Genomic DNA, 17440 nt, shown 5'->3' on the forward strand with positions numbered 1-17440 from the left:
AACTTTCCATTAAATATTATAAACTATAAGCTTTGTACATATATCTGAGTTGAATTATAAACCTTTTCATATATATGTGCACTTGCTGGCTATACGTATTAACAAACACATGAACTGCGTACGAGGCATGTAGGATATATGTATAAGTTAGTCGTGTAACTTAAATATGCGTGGAGCGACAATACTAAACAAAACCCGCGCCGAGTAAAGATAATATATATAACTTGGTCTTGTTCTAGTAGGAGTTTGTCTTTGTCTTGATCTCTGACTCTAAATCTACTCCAGAGTCTACATCTACTGCTCTCCCCGTCCCGGGTTTCGAATGGAATTAGAGTTGTATTATTGCTGGTTCTGGCAAATGCAATGAAGATAATTAACTTAATTTGCAGCGGTCCCTAAGCTGAAATATTGCGCGAGGGGTAGAGAAAACAGGACAAAACGATTTTACTTTGCAAAGTGAACTCGTGCACCTGTACTTTATAGATTATCTTTTTAGGTATAAACCAAAGGGATTTAAAAGCCTAGAGTTTTATTCCACTGGAAATACAATCAACTTTTTTTTTTAATTGCTATGCATAAAGTTTAAAATTATGATATTTATTAATTACTAATTAATTTTCTACCTCAGCTATCCGCTTTATATTGAGCTCTATTGCTTTTGTGGTATTAAAATTTTATTTTAAAATAATTGCTATCATTGTTTAAATAATAATAGAGATGCTGGATAATAAAAAAATTTATTATTGTGTGAAAAATATTTATTTAATATACGCGTTGAATTATTCACGTTTAAAATACCGCCAACACACATTTTCATATAGATTAAATCGTGATCTCTATTTTCTCATTCGTTATAATGCGATTTATCTTTATTATTATTATTATTATTATTATTATTATTATTATTATTATTATTATTATTGTGATTATTATTATTATTATTATTATTATTATTATTGTTGTGATTATTATTATTATTATTGTGATTATTATTATTATTATTATTGTGATTATTATTATTATTATTATTATTATTATTATTATTATTATTATTATTATTATTATTATTATTATTATTATTATTATTATTATTATTATTATTATTATTATTATTATTATTATTATTGTGATTATTATTATTATTATTATTGTGATTATTATTATTATAATTGTGATTATTATTATTATTATTATTATTATTATTATTATTATTATTATTATTATTATTATTGTGATTATTATTATTATTATTATTGTGATTATTGTGATTATTATTATTATTATTATTATTATTATTATTATTATTATTATTATTATTATTGAATTTTTTTATTTTATTTTAATGAAGTAAATTTTTTTCCGACAAAGACCCGAGTTTATAAATTTGATTTTAAATTGCCAAGTGGGCAATATTTTTTTAGTAATAGAGTTTTTTTATTTGGTGTTATTGGACGCGGATAACAGTGTTAGAATTGAAGTAGGGAATATACGGAGGTAGAAAGAGCTTTTCATCAAACTCATGAGTCAGAGATGTCCTGTCCAGATACACCAGTATAGAAAATAATAAATACATCATATATATATTACGTATATGTGGATAAAAAGTTATTAATAGTCTTCCGAAATTGTTTTTCTAACTTTAATAAAATCTTTTTAATTAAAATTTCTCATTGTTGCCCAGCTATCATTTATTATTCTCAATTGTCAAACTTTTAATTAATTATTTTATTCTTAAATAACTATTTTTTTACATTTTTTTACTTGTGAGCTAAAAAATTTATAAACATCTCCAGGCTACAGTCATGGATTTAATAATAAATTTATGTCTGATGGATTAATTTTCAGTTCAAATTAATAATTAAAAATAAATCCTTAATAAAAGACCAAAAGTCGACGGTTCGAATCCCGGTCGGAATTAAAAAATTAATTAATAAATTAACGTCTGTACTCTGTACCAAAAAGTCGACGGTTCGAGTCCCGATCTCGGTAATTCAATTTTTTTTTCTAATTAAAAAATAATTTGAACCTGATCCAAGTATATTATGAATATCAATTAGTGGATAGTTATCTTTACAGACAAATAACGAGTGCGTTTTCAAAAATGAAAACACAGTAAAAAAAAATTGAGTTATTAATTAACCTCAATTGATTAGAAGTATCTTCGGTGAGTTTTCTGCCTGCGCCAATCGAGTCTGCGGCAAAACCGCGCCTGGAATCGACCCGACCTCGACTCATGTATATATAAATATATAACTATATAGCACAGTATAGGGAATGCAAGGCCCAACAATAGAGATAGATATAGACTGTGTACACGTATTGTTACGCATACAGAGTTACTGATGCGGTATAGTTTATGATTCCATTATACATCCCTCACTGGATAAACCCGTGTGCCGCCGATGCAAATGCTTAAATTTTCCAACCGTCCACTGCTATAACTAGTGCATTAGTCCATCCGGTAACTGCAATTATTCCTGGGCTTCGAGCTTTCCCAGCTTCCCTACACTTATCTATACCTAATGTATCTACACACACACCTTTTCTCTATTGTTATTGCTCACAATTAAATTTACTCTGATAAAATACACAGGTACCTACACGCATATTTACTACCGCCCTTGTTTATTTACAGTTAATACTTTAAATTGCAATAGACACTCATCAATTAAATTATTGTTTTATCAAGCCAACAAATCGTCGACTATTTGGGCTCGGAAAATTTTTCTACGGGCGATAAAAAGAAAAAGATGGAGGGAGATAATTTGGAAATTCAAGTTTTCGTGGGCGAAGTCACTCGGGAAAAAAAAAATTTTAACTTAAATTCATTAGATGCATTTGTAAGATGAAACTTTCGGCTACAAAAAAGTCAGTTAGTGAACTTTGAAATTTTTTCTTGACTATATTTTTAACGAAACGGTTTTTTTTACTTTTAAATTCAATGAAATGGTTGGAAATTCGTGAAAAATAAAAAAAATAAATAAACTCGATCTGAATAATGAACTCTTGTATAAAAATATAAAAATTAAAGTGAAAAAATTTTTTTACCAATCGTACTAATTTCGAAAACTTGAAATTTCAAACGTCAAACTCTTTTTTACTTCCATACGATTTTTTGCCGAACTAACATTCAAATTTAAAAAAAATATCTACTGAAATCCATCAAAAACATTTAGAATTTTTATAAATCCTCCCACGATAAATTTTTTTTTCTTCCAATAATTTTTGTTTTCCGAAAAAAATAAGTAGAGCGTAAATGTTGTAAATTTCTTGCAATTGCGAGTAATCGAAATAATTTATCTTCGTAACTCGGCTATCATTGATTTCCGCCTGTCAACTGAATAATATACAATATGTATATAGCGAACTTGATACTGTTTTGTGAAATATAGACTACAGTTGGTCTTACAAGAAGATATGGAACGTCAAAGACTGTCTACTGTCTACTATCTACTGTCTAATGTACAAACTACCTTTCGACTCGATCCAACTATTACTTGATAGACTTGTACTGCCAGGAGTAATTTTGCATGAAAACGCACTGGATATAATGCGGAATTGTTACATCAGTTGATAATGCAACTTGTGAAGTATTTAGCAGCTCAAGACATTTACTTTAGTCATACAAATATTTTACAAAATTACACGGAAAGAATTTTCGTATGAATATTGCCTTGTTATTTATTCTAAAAATTACTCTAAATCGAGTAATCTTGGGCCATTACGACTTTTTACTTTCGAATTACGAAATTTTACTCTTTCAGTGAGTAAAAATCAATCAGATTAATTTTTACTCACAATTACGAGTAAAAATTACACCTAGCGGCTGTCTAAATAAATTCTCTCTAATTCAATTTTTACTCGTAGGTTGTGATAAAAAGTTGATGATTCAATTTATAAAATTTATATTGAATTACAATAAAAATTACAATTAACAGGCTGAAATTTTCATAAAATATCTAAAAATCATCTAATTGCTTTAGAATATGACTTAAAATAAATATTTTGAAAAATAATAAAAAAAAAATTACTCTTATTGTGTTGAAAAAGAAAAGATACAAATTTTTTTTTAATTTTAAAATAAATATTAAGTTATAGAGAGATACAGAGATCGTCTTTTTTTCCAATCCTACGTTTTTGTGTGCGTAACATATGTAAGTTGTCGCGAGCAAAATAAAAGACATTTAATTGAAGCCGATATTAACCGAAGATTAACGGAGACTACTGAAATATTACTCTGCAGTTTAGAGTAAAAATTACTTCCATAGATAAGGAAATTTATTCGAGTTATAGGCAGTTTTTCATCAAAAAGTTAATGGGTTTAAAAGAATGGTATATTGGGGAGTAAAAATTAATAGATTAAGATGAGATATTCACAATAATCGATTAAATATAAGACTTTTAAAAAATTACACGGAAAGAAAATTATGGCAGCGGTTCCCATAATTTTGTGAAATTTTTTCCGATACCATCATAGGAATTACGACCATAAATTATGGGAGCGGTTCCTATAATTATAGGAATGTTTTCCATAATTATAGGAATAGTTCCTATAATTATGGGAATGATACCCATAACACTATGGGAATGATTCCCATAATGCAATTGGAATGGTTCGTATACCATTATGGGAATCATTCCCATAATATTATGAGAATAGTTCCCATACTATTATAGGAACCATTCCTATAATATTATGGGAATTGTTCCCATATTATAATGAAAAAAATATTTTAAAGAAGTGTGGTAATCACTTCAACAATACACAGAAATATTATTAAACATAAAAACAAAAATTCAAACATTGAAAAAAAAATCGTATTTGGCAAAAAAACATTAAAATTTTTAACAAGAATTTTTTGCCAGTACAAAACATTCAAGAAAATTCAAATTTTGGGAAATTTCTGCACTATTGTGCAAAAAAAAAATTTTATGGTATTATAGGGATGGTTCCCATAACATTATGGGAATAGTTCCCATAATATTATAGGAATAGTTCCTATACCATTATGGGAACCATTCCCATAATAGTATGGGAATGATTCCCATACCATTATGGGAATGGTTCCCATAATGATATAGGAATGGTTCCCATAATGGTATGGGAACTATTCTCATACTAGTATGGGGATGGTTCCCATATATTATGGGAACCATCCCTATAGTAGTATAGGTACTATTCCCATACCATTATGGGAACCATTCCCATAATGCATAGCAAAACTTCCCATAATTTTCTTTCCGTGTACTCAGTAGTAGAGTAAAACATGGTCTAGCAACGTTAATATTTAAACAAAAAATACCAACTTTTTGCAACGGCCCAGGATTACTCGAAATTACAGAGTAATTTTTATCAAAAAATTATTTCCGTGTAGTCGTTGATATAAAAGTCAAATTTATTAACTGTGAGGATCAATTGATCCTCTTTTGAATCCCTCTTTTTCTGGGCATTTAACATTGCAAATCGTTTTTTTTAATCAGGGAAATCCTAAATAAATTTGAAGTTGATTTAATTAGGGAGTGAAGCAGTTGAAAGTATTTGAGTCTTTTGTGTTTAAGTTTATGTTTAAGACAGTATACGATGTGTTATTCAATTTAATGTTTTGAAGAGAATAACTTTGATGGGGATAGAACACGAAGACGAAGACGAGGATGAGGGTGAGGGCGAGGAGAAAAGTGTAAGATTGTTTGAAAGGATGAAGATGATGATGATGAGAGTGGAGATCCGAAGAGAAGAGATAAAGTGAAAATGAAGTTTTCGTGTTGCTTTCAAAATTTATAGAGAATAGTATAATTTAAACTTTTCTCTTTGCCAGTCTCCGATCGGAGTGAGTGAGATTTAATGTATAGATATATATATTTATAAATATATATGTGAACGAATGTGTTATGGACATATAAATGTGTATGGATGTTGCTGGTATGGCACAATGAGAAAATATTTATGAGTTGCGAATCGTAAATTTTATCCGACTGCTACCAAGATTTACGACGGGGAAATTGAAATCCTCGGAGATCGGACGACAAAATTTTATTTTGTTTTTGTTTCTTGGCGTTACATTTTTTATACTTATATACTTAAGATGGACAATGAATATTTTACATTTCATTTCAATTGTTATTAATGTCCTTATTTTTTTAGGGATTTCTTTAAGTGACTATTCATTTTGCGAGAATAATATATACTGAGACTTTTCTAAATAGCATCTACACATTCTCTAGTGATTGAGAAAAATTTCCGGAACTCGCAAATAAATAAAATTTCTTCAGTGAAGTTTTAATATTTTTATAATTCAAAAATAGTTGGAAGGCTTTTCATAAATAGAAGAAAGCTCGAGGTTTGGAACCGTCCGGGACTGCGATATTTAAAGATAAACAAAAAATTCTAAGACTTTTTTTAGGTTTCTTCTACTAGAGGACATCATAATGAACAAAAAACGTTTATATTGTGCTAAGATATTCCCAACAGGGAAAAAGTTATGGTCTATTTTCCCAAAAAATACATAGGCCTCGTCATCTCCCGGATCTGTCCGACGTCGATTACTCGAAAAATATATTTTTCTTAGGACTTTTTCGGGTTTTTCCTAAGAGGACATCATAATGAACAAAAAACGTTTATATTGTGCTGGGATATTCCCAACAGAAAAAAAGTTAGGGGCCACTCTGAATAGAGAATCATCTCCACCCATGTCCACCCATGTTCACCCACCCTCATATGGGGCTGAACTCAAAAAATTAATTTTTTTCAGGACTTTTTTAGGTCTCTTCTACTAGAGGACATCATAATGAACAAAAAACGTTTATATTGTGTTGGATTATTCACAACAGGAGCAAAGTTACAGGCCGCTCTTCATAGATAGTCATCCTCAATTATCCTCATTTATCTTCATATGGGTCTGAATTCGAAAAATTTATTTTTCTCAGTACTTTTTTGGGTCTCTTCTACTAGAGGACATCATAATGAACAAAAAACATTTATATTGTGATGGGTTATTCCCGATAGAAGCAAAGTTACACGCCGATCTTCATAGATAGTCATCCTCATTCATCCTCATTTATCTTCATATGGGTCTGAATTCGAAAAATTTATTTTTTTCAGGACTTTTTTGGGTTTCTCCTATTAGAAGACATCATAATGAACAAAAAACGTTTATATTGTGCTGAGGTATTTCCGAAAGAATAATAGTTACAGGCTACTTTTCATAAAAATTCATAGTTAAATAACTTTTAATTAAACATGAAAACTTTGAGGTATGTAATAATTTTCTTCCTTAATCTAGGACTGCATAGATTTGATTCACGGGAAATTATTCATAAAAAATTTCTAGAATAATATTTTTAACAGCCGAAGGTAACTGGAGCGAAAATGCATAATTTACGAAAACTCGATTATTTTAATAAAAATTTTTCACCTAAGGAAGAAAAACTAGTAAATAAAAAAAGTAAGTTAAAAATTGTTTTTCACACCATCAGCAATAGTTATCGATGATACAATAACTTTATGCTCTATAAAATTTCTGTAAAACGTCACGTCTCTCACAACAATCCTCCTCTCGACTCGTGTCAAATTTATCAGATTATCGAAAAAAAAAAATCATCCTCCACTAAACGTGTCTCAATTGTTTTTCTGCTCTTACAGAAATAAAAAAAAAAAAAAAAATGATCGTGAAACGTGACATGCGGTTATTCCTCGATGGTGCATTACTCGAGCAGTAAACTCCATAGCTCTCCATGGACCTCAAGGTTTTTCTCATCCCGTTTAAAACCGAAAAAAAAATTCGACATTTTCTAGCCAATCGGGAAAAATAATAATAAATAAATAGACAAAGGAAAATAAATACGTCCAATGATAAATTCGATAGACGTATTCACGAGTGAACAATTTCAAAACGTAATTGCTTCGTACTTTAATTAAAAAACAAACAAAAAAAAAGAGTAACAAATGTATTGGAGAAATATTTTAAATTACTGGAAATAAAAAAACCAGTACATTTTATCTTGTTATCTTTTTGCCGCAAGAACATTTCGATTATTCAGTTCTATTCGGTGTTATCTTAGACAGATTGTTTCGTTTTTGTTATTTTTCCTGCGCGAATCCGTCAGGGAATTGCAGAATAGAGGCAGGTTTTAAATGAATTTTCAGTCAACTTTTAAAATTTATAACTAGTGACCTAGGGGAGATAAAAAATACTGCTAAGACTTATTTTGGAGATCAGACCTTTGGCTACAATTTAACCACCCTAGTGATTAATTTTTTGTAATTACAACCTGAGATAATAATTATTAAAGTCATCAAATTTCAGTGGGAATAAATTTGAATTTTTCGTATTTTTATTTTCATCTTCAAAAATTCATAACTTCCGGACTAATATCGATAAAAATAATTACTTGGGCCCATGTTAAAGATCAGACTTTTGGCTACAATTTAACCCCCCTATCGATTAATTTCCTATGATTAGAACCCGAGATATTAATTATCAATGACAGCCAATTTTTGTGGGAATAAATTTGGGTTTTTCAAATTTTTATTGTGAAACTAAAAAAATTCATAACTTTTGAACTGACGTCAATAAAAATAATGTGTTGGGCTCTTTTTGAAGATCAGACTTTTGGCTACAATTTAACCACCCTATTGATGAATTTACTATGATTAGAACCCGAGATATTAATTATCAATCACAGCAAATTTTAGTGGGAATAAAATTGGGTTTTTCAAATTTTTATTGTGAAATTTAAAAAATTCATAACTTTTGAACTGACGTCAATAAAAATAATGTGTTGGACTCTTTTTGAAGATCAGACTTTTGGCTACAATTTAACCCCCCTTTTGATCAATTTCGTATGACCAGAACCGAAGATATTAATGACTAAAGTCATCCTATTCCAGTGGAAATAAATTTGGGTTTTTCAAATTTCGCTTGTGGAATTTTAAAAATTCATAACTTTTGAACTGACGTCAATAAAAATAATGTGTTGGGCTCTTTTTAAAGATCCGACTATTGGCTACAATTTAACCCCCCTATTGATCAATTTCGTATGACCAGAACCGAAGATATTAATGACTAAAGTCATCCTATTCCAGTGGAAATAAATTTGGGTTTTTCAAATTTCGCTTGTGGAATTTTAAAAATTCATAACTTTTGAACTGACGTCAATAAAAATAATGTATTGGGCTCTTTTTAAAGATCAGACTTTTGGCTACAATTTAACCACCCTAGTGATTGATTTTCGATCAGCAGAACCCGAGATATTATTTATGATAATAAATATTAAATAAAAAAAGTATATTCGAAGGAGCAAAGAAAAAGTAATTTTTTATCAAGTAGATTTGATATTCTGGGCAAAAAACATCTCGATTATTCAGTTTCCATTTCGTGTTATCTTAGGAATCGGATGGAGTATATTTTTATTTTATTTTATCTTTTTTCTGTCTGGTCCTTCAATCCGTCCGGGAATTACCGGAATACATTGGACGTACAGGTGAAGTAAAAAATATTTTCTTCAAGGCTGCAACGGTTTAATAAAAATAATAATAAAAAAAATAAAAAGATAATAAAATACGAAGGCGGAATAATGAGGACAATTTCTTCGTCACCGTATACGGAACGGTATTAAAGTCGCGTGGGTGAGAAAAAAGGGAGAACAGAGCATGGGCAAAATGAAAAATAAAAGAAAAAGTATTAAAAAATAAAAAGAAGAAGAAGAAGAAGAAGAAGAAAAAGGAAAAGAAGAAACAAGACGAGCTGAGTTGAGTTGAGTTGGGTTGACTTGAGTTGACTTGAAGGAGTCTTCAAGGTCTTCAACTATTGATACCGGAAGATACCACGCGTGTTTTTCTTTCTCTTTTACCATACAACGATAGACACCAAGTTAAGAGTCAAGTTTAAGACAAATCGCTTTATTCTCGCGCCGACTATTTTTCTTTATCTATCTCTTTACACTTACTATTTATTTATTTACACAAACACTACATACACTAACTCGAGATTACATTACTTTTTATTTCCGTGATCTATATCTTGTGTACTTACTTTTTATTATTTATCAAGGTTGAGTTTAATTCGTACAACTGCTCCCTTTCTAACAAACTAATCTATCACTTCTTTCTTTTAATTCCGAGTACTGACTTCAAAAATTCATAACTTTTTTTCTAATTACAATAAAAATAATTAGTCGGGCTCATTTTAAAGATCAGACTTTCGGCTACAATTTAACCACGTCATCGATCAATTTTCTATGATTAGAACCGAAGATATTAATTACCAAAGTCATCAAGTTTCAGTGGGAGTAAATTTGGTCTTTTCAAATTTTTCTTTCCATCTTTAAAAATTCGTAACTTCTGGACTAACATCAATAAAAATAATTGATCGGGCTCATTTTAAAGATCAGACTTTCAGCTACAATTTAACCACGTCATCGATCAATTTTCTATAATTAGAACCGAAGATATTAATTACTAAAGTCATCAAGTTTCAGTGGGAGTAAATTTGGACTTTTCAAATTTTTCTTTCCATCTTTAAAAATTCGTAACTTCCGGACTAACATCAATAAAAATAATTGATCGGGCTCATTTTAAAGATCAGACTTTCGGCCACAATTTAACCCGCCTACCGATCAATTTCCGAAAATTACAACCCTATAGAAATCCAATTTTTGAGCAACGAATCAAAAGTTCCAAGTAAACGATCAGTGTAATAATTTATTGAAAATATATGATCAGGAAATAAATACATAAGATAACAACAATATTTAGTATATATTGATGTACAGCAAAGTATGACTACTTGGGTTCAGTGGAACCAAGACAGAACACAGCCGATAGAAGTGAAGTGGTCGGATGCAAACCGGTTCAAGCAACTTTTATAATGAGATTCCTCAAACGTTTCGACCGTCCAGAGTTCCCCAGTCCCAGGAGGCACATATATAGGTACTTTATATACATATATACATATATATACATGTATTTACGAGGAAGGGAGAGGATAGAGGCTGAATAAGCTGAGAAAAGACCAGGAACAGGGACAGAAACAGGATAACACTAGACAACTCAAACGTTTTCATGAAGAACAGTACAGTACTCTTGCCTCGGCTTTTAAACTAGACACTTGCACGCAATTGTTACATCTTACATCTTACATGTAATACGTAATATATATGCATGTGTGTATGACACCCAGCCGCGAACTTTTAACCGGGAGTTGATATTTGAAATTTAAAATTTGGCGGGTGAATGAAAATTTAGCGGGTGCTCAATCGGGTGTTAAATTTATCAAACGAAAAAAGACCGACAGTTTCAGGATAAATCATACGTTCGAATGACTTTTAAAAGTCTCTTTGATCATGTAAACATAAAAAAGTTTATATTATGTTTGACGTTTTACTCTGGCACTCACTCTGGTACTTGAATACTTTAAGAGTAAATAAATTTATCACAAAAGTCGGTCTCTATGATAATTATTACGTGTCAAAGTTAACTTTTGTTGAGGTAATTGAGTAAAGTGGCCTTATTTAAATACGTTAATGATAAATAAATTATTGGTAACTCTGTATGCTGATAGTATTTGAAGGATAAAAGTGACTGGAGTTTGCTAAGTTTTTTTTTTGCTTTGAAATTAATAAGTTTCGAAGTCAAACAGGAAAAATAAAATGATTATTTTAAGTAAAACTTGTAATTAAACTCTGGAGGATAAATTTTATACTTATGGTGTTTTGATCTTTGAGTGGACTTTGGTTTTGCTTATTTTGAAACTCAGATTTTATTTTGACAGCTTATTGATTTAGTTTTTGAAATAGAACTGAAATTTAATGATGAATAGAAGATACGGTTACTTTTAGAGAGTGCTTATAATTTGATTTTGAAATTCATAAGCTGATTATTCTTTAACTAGATAAGATAAAAATATGAAATTAAAATTTTTTTAAAGATCAGACTCTCGGCTACACATTAACCTCCCTATTGATTAATTTTCCATAATTAAAATCCGAGATATTAATTATTAAAGTCATCAAATTTAGTGGGTATAAATTTGAACTTTTGAAATTTTTCTTTTCATCTTTAAAAATTCATAACTTCCGGACTAATATCGATAAAAATAATAACTTGGGCCCATGTTAAAGATCAGACTCTCGGCTACAATTTAACCCCCCTATTGATTAATTTTGTATAATTAGAATCCAAGATATTAATTATTAAAGTCATCAAATTTCAGTGGGAATAAATTTTCGAATTCAAATTTTTCTTAATATCTTTAGAAATTCATAACTTCCGGACTAATATTAGTAAAAATAATTGGTCATGCTCATGTTAAAGATCAGACTCTCGGCTACACATTAACCTCCCTATTGATTAATTTTCCATAATTAAAATCCGAGATATTAATTATTAAAGTCATCAAATTTCAGTGGGAATAAATTTGAACTTTTGAAATTTTTCTTTTCATCTTTAAAAATTCATAACTTCCGGACTAATATCTATAAAAATAATCAATTGGGCCCATGTTAAAGATCAGACTCTCGGCTACAATTTAACCACCCTATTGATTAATTTTGTATAATTAGAACCCAAGATATAAATTATTAAAGTCATCAAATTTCAGTGGGAATAAATTTTCGAATTCAAATTTTTCTTAATATCTTTAAAAATTCATAACTTCCGGACTACTATCAGTAAAAATAATTGGTCATGCTCATATTAAAGATCAGACTCTCGGCTACAATTTAACCCCCCTATCAATCATTTTCTGATAAACACAGCCCGAGAAATCCTCCATCGAATCAATTACTCCAAAAATTATATAAAAACTCCAGATTAAAAAATCTAATCTCCAGTAATTGGCAAAAAAATCTGATAAATTTCGCTAGAATAAAATTTACCATCTACAATAGAATAAAAAAACAATATGAAAAATTAAAAAATATGAGTTATGAATTATTTTATTCTGCCTCAAGTTTTTGTCTCGCGTCACGACAACGACATACTCCAGTGTTTATATATAAAAATATATAAGATACGTATATATGTCTAATCCACAACCTAGGGTAATAACCAGACCGAGACGTACACAGTGTATATGTATATATATATATATATATATTTATAAATATATGAAAGTAGTAGTGCAGCAGTGGAGCGCCACATGGAGCGCAATTGGACCAGAGGACATTTCATAAGGGATATGATCATCCTTGTGTACTTGCTATATATGTACATATATGTTAGTGCAATGTGCAATGTGTACTCTGTACTCTGTACTGTGTACTTTCAATGTATGCGACTACTACCCCTCTAGTCTGTTATAAACTTTTTTACTGTCCCAGAACGTCTACCAGTAGAGCAATCGCTTTTTTTTATTTTCCCGACTCTCGTTATTTGAGTCAGCTAAAAAAATAAATAAATAATAAAAATAATATTTTTAATAAATTTATTAATTTTTTTTGACAGCGTTAATTTGTCAAATATTTTATTTACTTGTTTATTTGTTTGTTACTGAGAGAGGAAAATATTTATTTGCAATTTTATTATATTTAATTTAAATGGAAAAGTTTATTTCTATAAAGGATTCAATAAAATATGAGAATGGGTTGAGATGAAAGGTAGATTTTTTAGTTGGTTTGAATTACGATTAAATGAAAATAATGAAATTCATTTGGCAGTCTGTTTGATGTGCGCTATGGAAAATTTCAATATAAATATTTTGTTGAATTTTTTAAAAATTAAAAAAAATGCTTTTATTTTTAAATTGTAAATGCTGGATTTGGATGGAGTTTATATTTCAGAGATAGCTTGTGTTTTAAACGAAGTTAGTTATCCGAAAAATCCACGGGCAAGCTGGAAATTTTTGGTCTTTTTTTTATCAGAATATTTAGGTAATTTTAGTATAAATTTTTTAAAAATTCATTACTCGAAATATATGAGAGATTAAAAATATTGGGTTAGCTCATCTTGGAGATCAAACTCTCGGCTACAAGTTAACCCCCCTAGTGATCGATTTTCTATGATTAGAACCTGAGATATTAATTATTAATGACAGCAACTTTTAGTGGGAAAAAAATAACTTTCAATATTTTCATTCCCGAGTTTCAAAAATTCATAACTTACGAACTAATTGCAGTAAAAATAATTAGTTGGGCCCACATTAAAGATCAGACTTTCAGCTACAATTTAACCACCCTATCGATCAATTTCCTATGATTAGAACCCGAGATATTAATTATCAATCACAGCCAATTTTAGTGGGAAAAAAAATTAACTTTCAAAATTTTAATTCCTAAGTTTAAAAAATTCATAACTTTCAAACTAATTGCATTAAAAATAATTTGTTGGAATCATTTTGAAGATCAGATTCTCGGCTACAATTTAACCTCCCTATCGATCGATTTTTGAATAGTAGAACCCGAAATATTTGAAATTTTTTGGAGCAGAGAAAATAAAAAGAAAAAAGGCTTACCCAAAACAAAACATTAAATCCAAAGATGACATATTTGAGGCAACAGCTCACTTCACTAGTATCCCTTCGGTATTTTCTAGCAGGCATGGTTACAACGAACCCACCACTTATCTCTTACCACTAATTATAAATGCGTTTTTCGCGCCCGCGAACACACACGCGCACATGTGCACTCACATCGGCCCCCAACTAACCTCAGGGCAACTTTTAAAACACAACAAAATTACCCTGCTACCAATCTAAGCTCGAACTCTATAAAACAAAACCCCAACTCGGGAATCTCCAGATCCAATTGAGATTTAATAGATCAGCTGACGACAATGTCCCGCATACCCGCGGTCACTGGCATTGTCACGTTACAGCTGGTCCAGCTGCACAAGAGCTACTGCCGTAGCTCCACACCAGTCACCAGTTACCAGTCACCAGTCACCAGTAAAGCCAGATCATCATCAACCGTTCCATCCCCTCCCACGTCCACTCTCTCACTTATTATTATATATATATATATACATAAATATATACCAACTCCCCTATTTTACTAAAGAACTCAATCGCTCACCAAATCGGTATCTTATCTTCCACTTCCTAAATTTTTTTATCACTCAGTTTCGACTTTTTAATTTTTTTTTTATTTTCAATTTCATCATTTTAACTTTAATTTTTTTTTTCCCGCCAATTAATTAACAAATCATATTTTTTTTGGACTACAATTCAAATAAAAATGAAAATCGAGTCAAGACTGAAAATAAAACGGAGCGATCTTTAACAAGACTCGTAACAACGATAACTGCAACTGCTTGAAACGAAACTCGTGCAACTACCTGCTGTTCGCGGATCGCGCATGCGCGAAATAAACCCGCCGTTTAATTCATCCCTCGGTTTCTATCCCCTACCGTCGTTTTAACCCCACGGGGGTTGTATGGGAGTCATCCCCTCGCAACGCCGTTGTCTGCAGACCCTAGTCATTTTCTAGCCCCCAGCCCCCGGCCCTTGGCCCCAGCATCCGGCTTAGGGTCCACTGGATTTCTTAAACTAAAAACTTTTTTCCCTACCGATTGTTTTGTTTGCAAACTAAGCTGAGTACTGACACTAGCTGTGAATTTAATTATTTTATTTGGTAACGAAAAGGAAAAGAAAAGAATCAAATTTCATATAAATTACAGATACGATAGAATAATTATTGGATTTGATCCGGGAATCGGCAAAAAATACAAAAGTTTCGTCAGGTTCTCAGCACAGTAGCCGTGCAATCATGAACCGCGAAGGTCGGAGTAATTAGATTCCAAGTGGGTCAAAGTTATATATATATATATATATATATATATATATATATTGAGGGAATGGAGTATCGAAAGACGTGCGTATATTTGATGCGCGTTTTGAGATTGTTGGAGGAAATTAGAGAAAATTGAATATTGAGAGGACGTTGCTTCATAAAATTTATTTGTGAAATCCTTTTATGGATTTGAATATCGTTATTTATTTGATATTTATTTATTTCTCTATTGTCAGTTCACTGAAATTTTTTGTAACATCCTGATCAGAGTGAAAGCTGTTATTATTTTTTTTTATTTTCCCATAGGAAAGGAGGCAGTGGGCTATGAAATTTTTTTACTGCATATAATTTTAGGGAGCTCATAAATTTAATAGCTTTCGTTGAAATTTTACGCGTGAGTAAAAAAACGACTAGAGGGCGGTTTAAATTTTTAAATTTTGAATGATAATTTTTCCGAGAATTTCAATGAAAATTTTGGTAATTCATTTTTTTCGAAATTTAAGGCGGCAAATTTTACGTAAATTTTTTTTATAAATTAAGGTTTGAAAAAAATAATTTTTTGGCATAAAAAGAAATAGCGAAAAAAATGATTTTTTTAGACGGCCCATTTTGCCCCTTTTTCGTCAGGTAAATTTTTATCAATTCAAAAAAAATGTCCAGGTTTTGAAACCGATACTCAATTTACTGACGTAATTTATGCAAAAAATTCTAACGCTTGTTAATTTTTTGAACTCATCGCTCAAAAATTATCACAGGTCGCAGTAAAAAAATTGTTTCGTCGATTAACTTTTTTCAATGCATTAAATTTATAGTTCCCTGTAGTATTATTTTCGACATTCAATTTGTATAATTTACAAATAAATTTTTGTGGAATAAAATTTATAAGAGAGTCAAAGATCAAGTTAATTTACAAACAGGACCCTTAGGAGAAACAAGTTGTGCACCTTGGGGACGTCTTCGGGTAACCTTCATAGTAATTTTAAGGTCACGCGCCTGATTATTCAAAAACCGAAAACTAAATTTTATCATCAAAATTATGTCATTAATTTTATTTAAAAAAAAAACAAATTTCACACATGAATTAATTTGTAGCTTTTATTAAATATTTTAAAATTCAAAAATAACCAGCATAAAAAATTATTTCAATTACAAATTAATTTCTTTAAAAAATTGCATGCCCATTTTACCCCTACACTGTAAAAAATTTACGGAGTGAATGCGGAGCGGATGAGTAAAATTTACTCCGAAGGGGAATTATTTTTTTTTAACTCCGGAACTCTGAGTGACGGAGAGAATTCGGATTTAAATAAATTCTGTCATCACTCCAAATTCACTCCCGATTTTTTACAGTGGACTCCATATTAAAATAAAAAATTTCAGTTAAAAAATGATACACTGTAAAAAATTTCCGGAGTGAACGCAGGTGAAATTCGGAGTGAATGCGGAGCAGATGCCTGCGTGTTTTATTTAATCTCCTTACAGTCAAATTTACTCCGAATGGGAGTTTATTTTAATATTGAAATTCCGGTTCGGAGTAAAATTCACTCCGAGGGGGAGTTTATCTTAATATTTAAACTCTGAATCGGAGTAAATGTGGATTTTAATGAAATCCAGTTCACTCCAAATTTCTCCGCTGGAAAAACGAACTCCCATTTACTCCATATGCGGAATGATTTTTTCTCAAACTCCGGAATTCCGAGTGAATTCAGATATAAAA

The 17440-nt window shown here is 30.3% G+C and overlaps 1 protein-coding gene across 5 annotated transcripts in view; it reads right to left on the reverse strand.

The window, feature by feature from the left end:
• Positions 1-15216, reverse strand: part of LOC130670905 (tetraspanin-17) — an 83548-nt gene extending 68332 nt beyond the window's left edge. For all 5 annotated transcript variants that reach the window (XM_057474525.1, XM_057474527.1, XM_057474523.1 and 2 more), the window contains exon 1: positions 14448-15216. In XM_057474525.1, coding sequence (XP_057330508.1) covers positions 14448-14534 — 87 coding nt within the window. In that variant the 5' untranslated portion in view covers positions 14535-15216. The remainder of the gene's footprint in view (positions 1-14447) is intronic.
• Positions 15217-17440: the final 2224 nt, after the last annotated feature.

Source organism: Microplitis mediator, chromosome 7 (assembly GCF_029852145.1).
Source record: "Microplitis mediator isolate UGA2020A chromosome 7, iyMicMedi2.1, whole genome shotgun sequence".
NCBI classification, from domain to species: domain Eukaryota; kingdom Metazoa; phylum Arthropoda; class Insecta; order Hymenoptera; family Braconidae; genus Microplitis; species Microplitis mediator.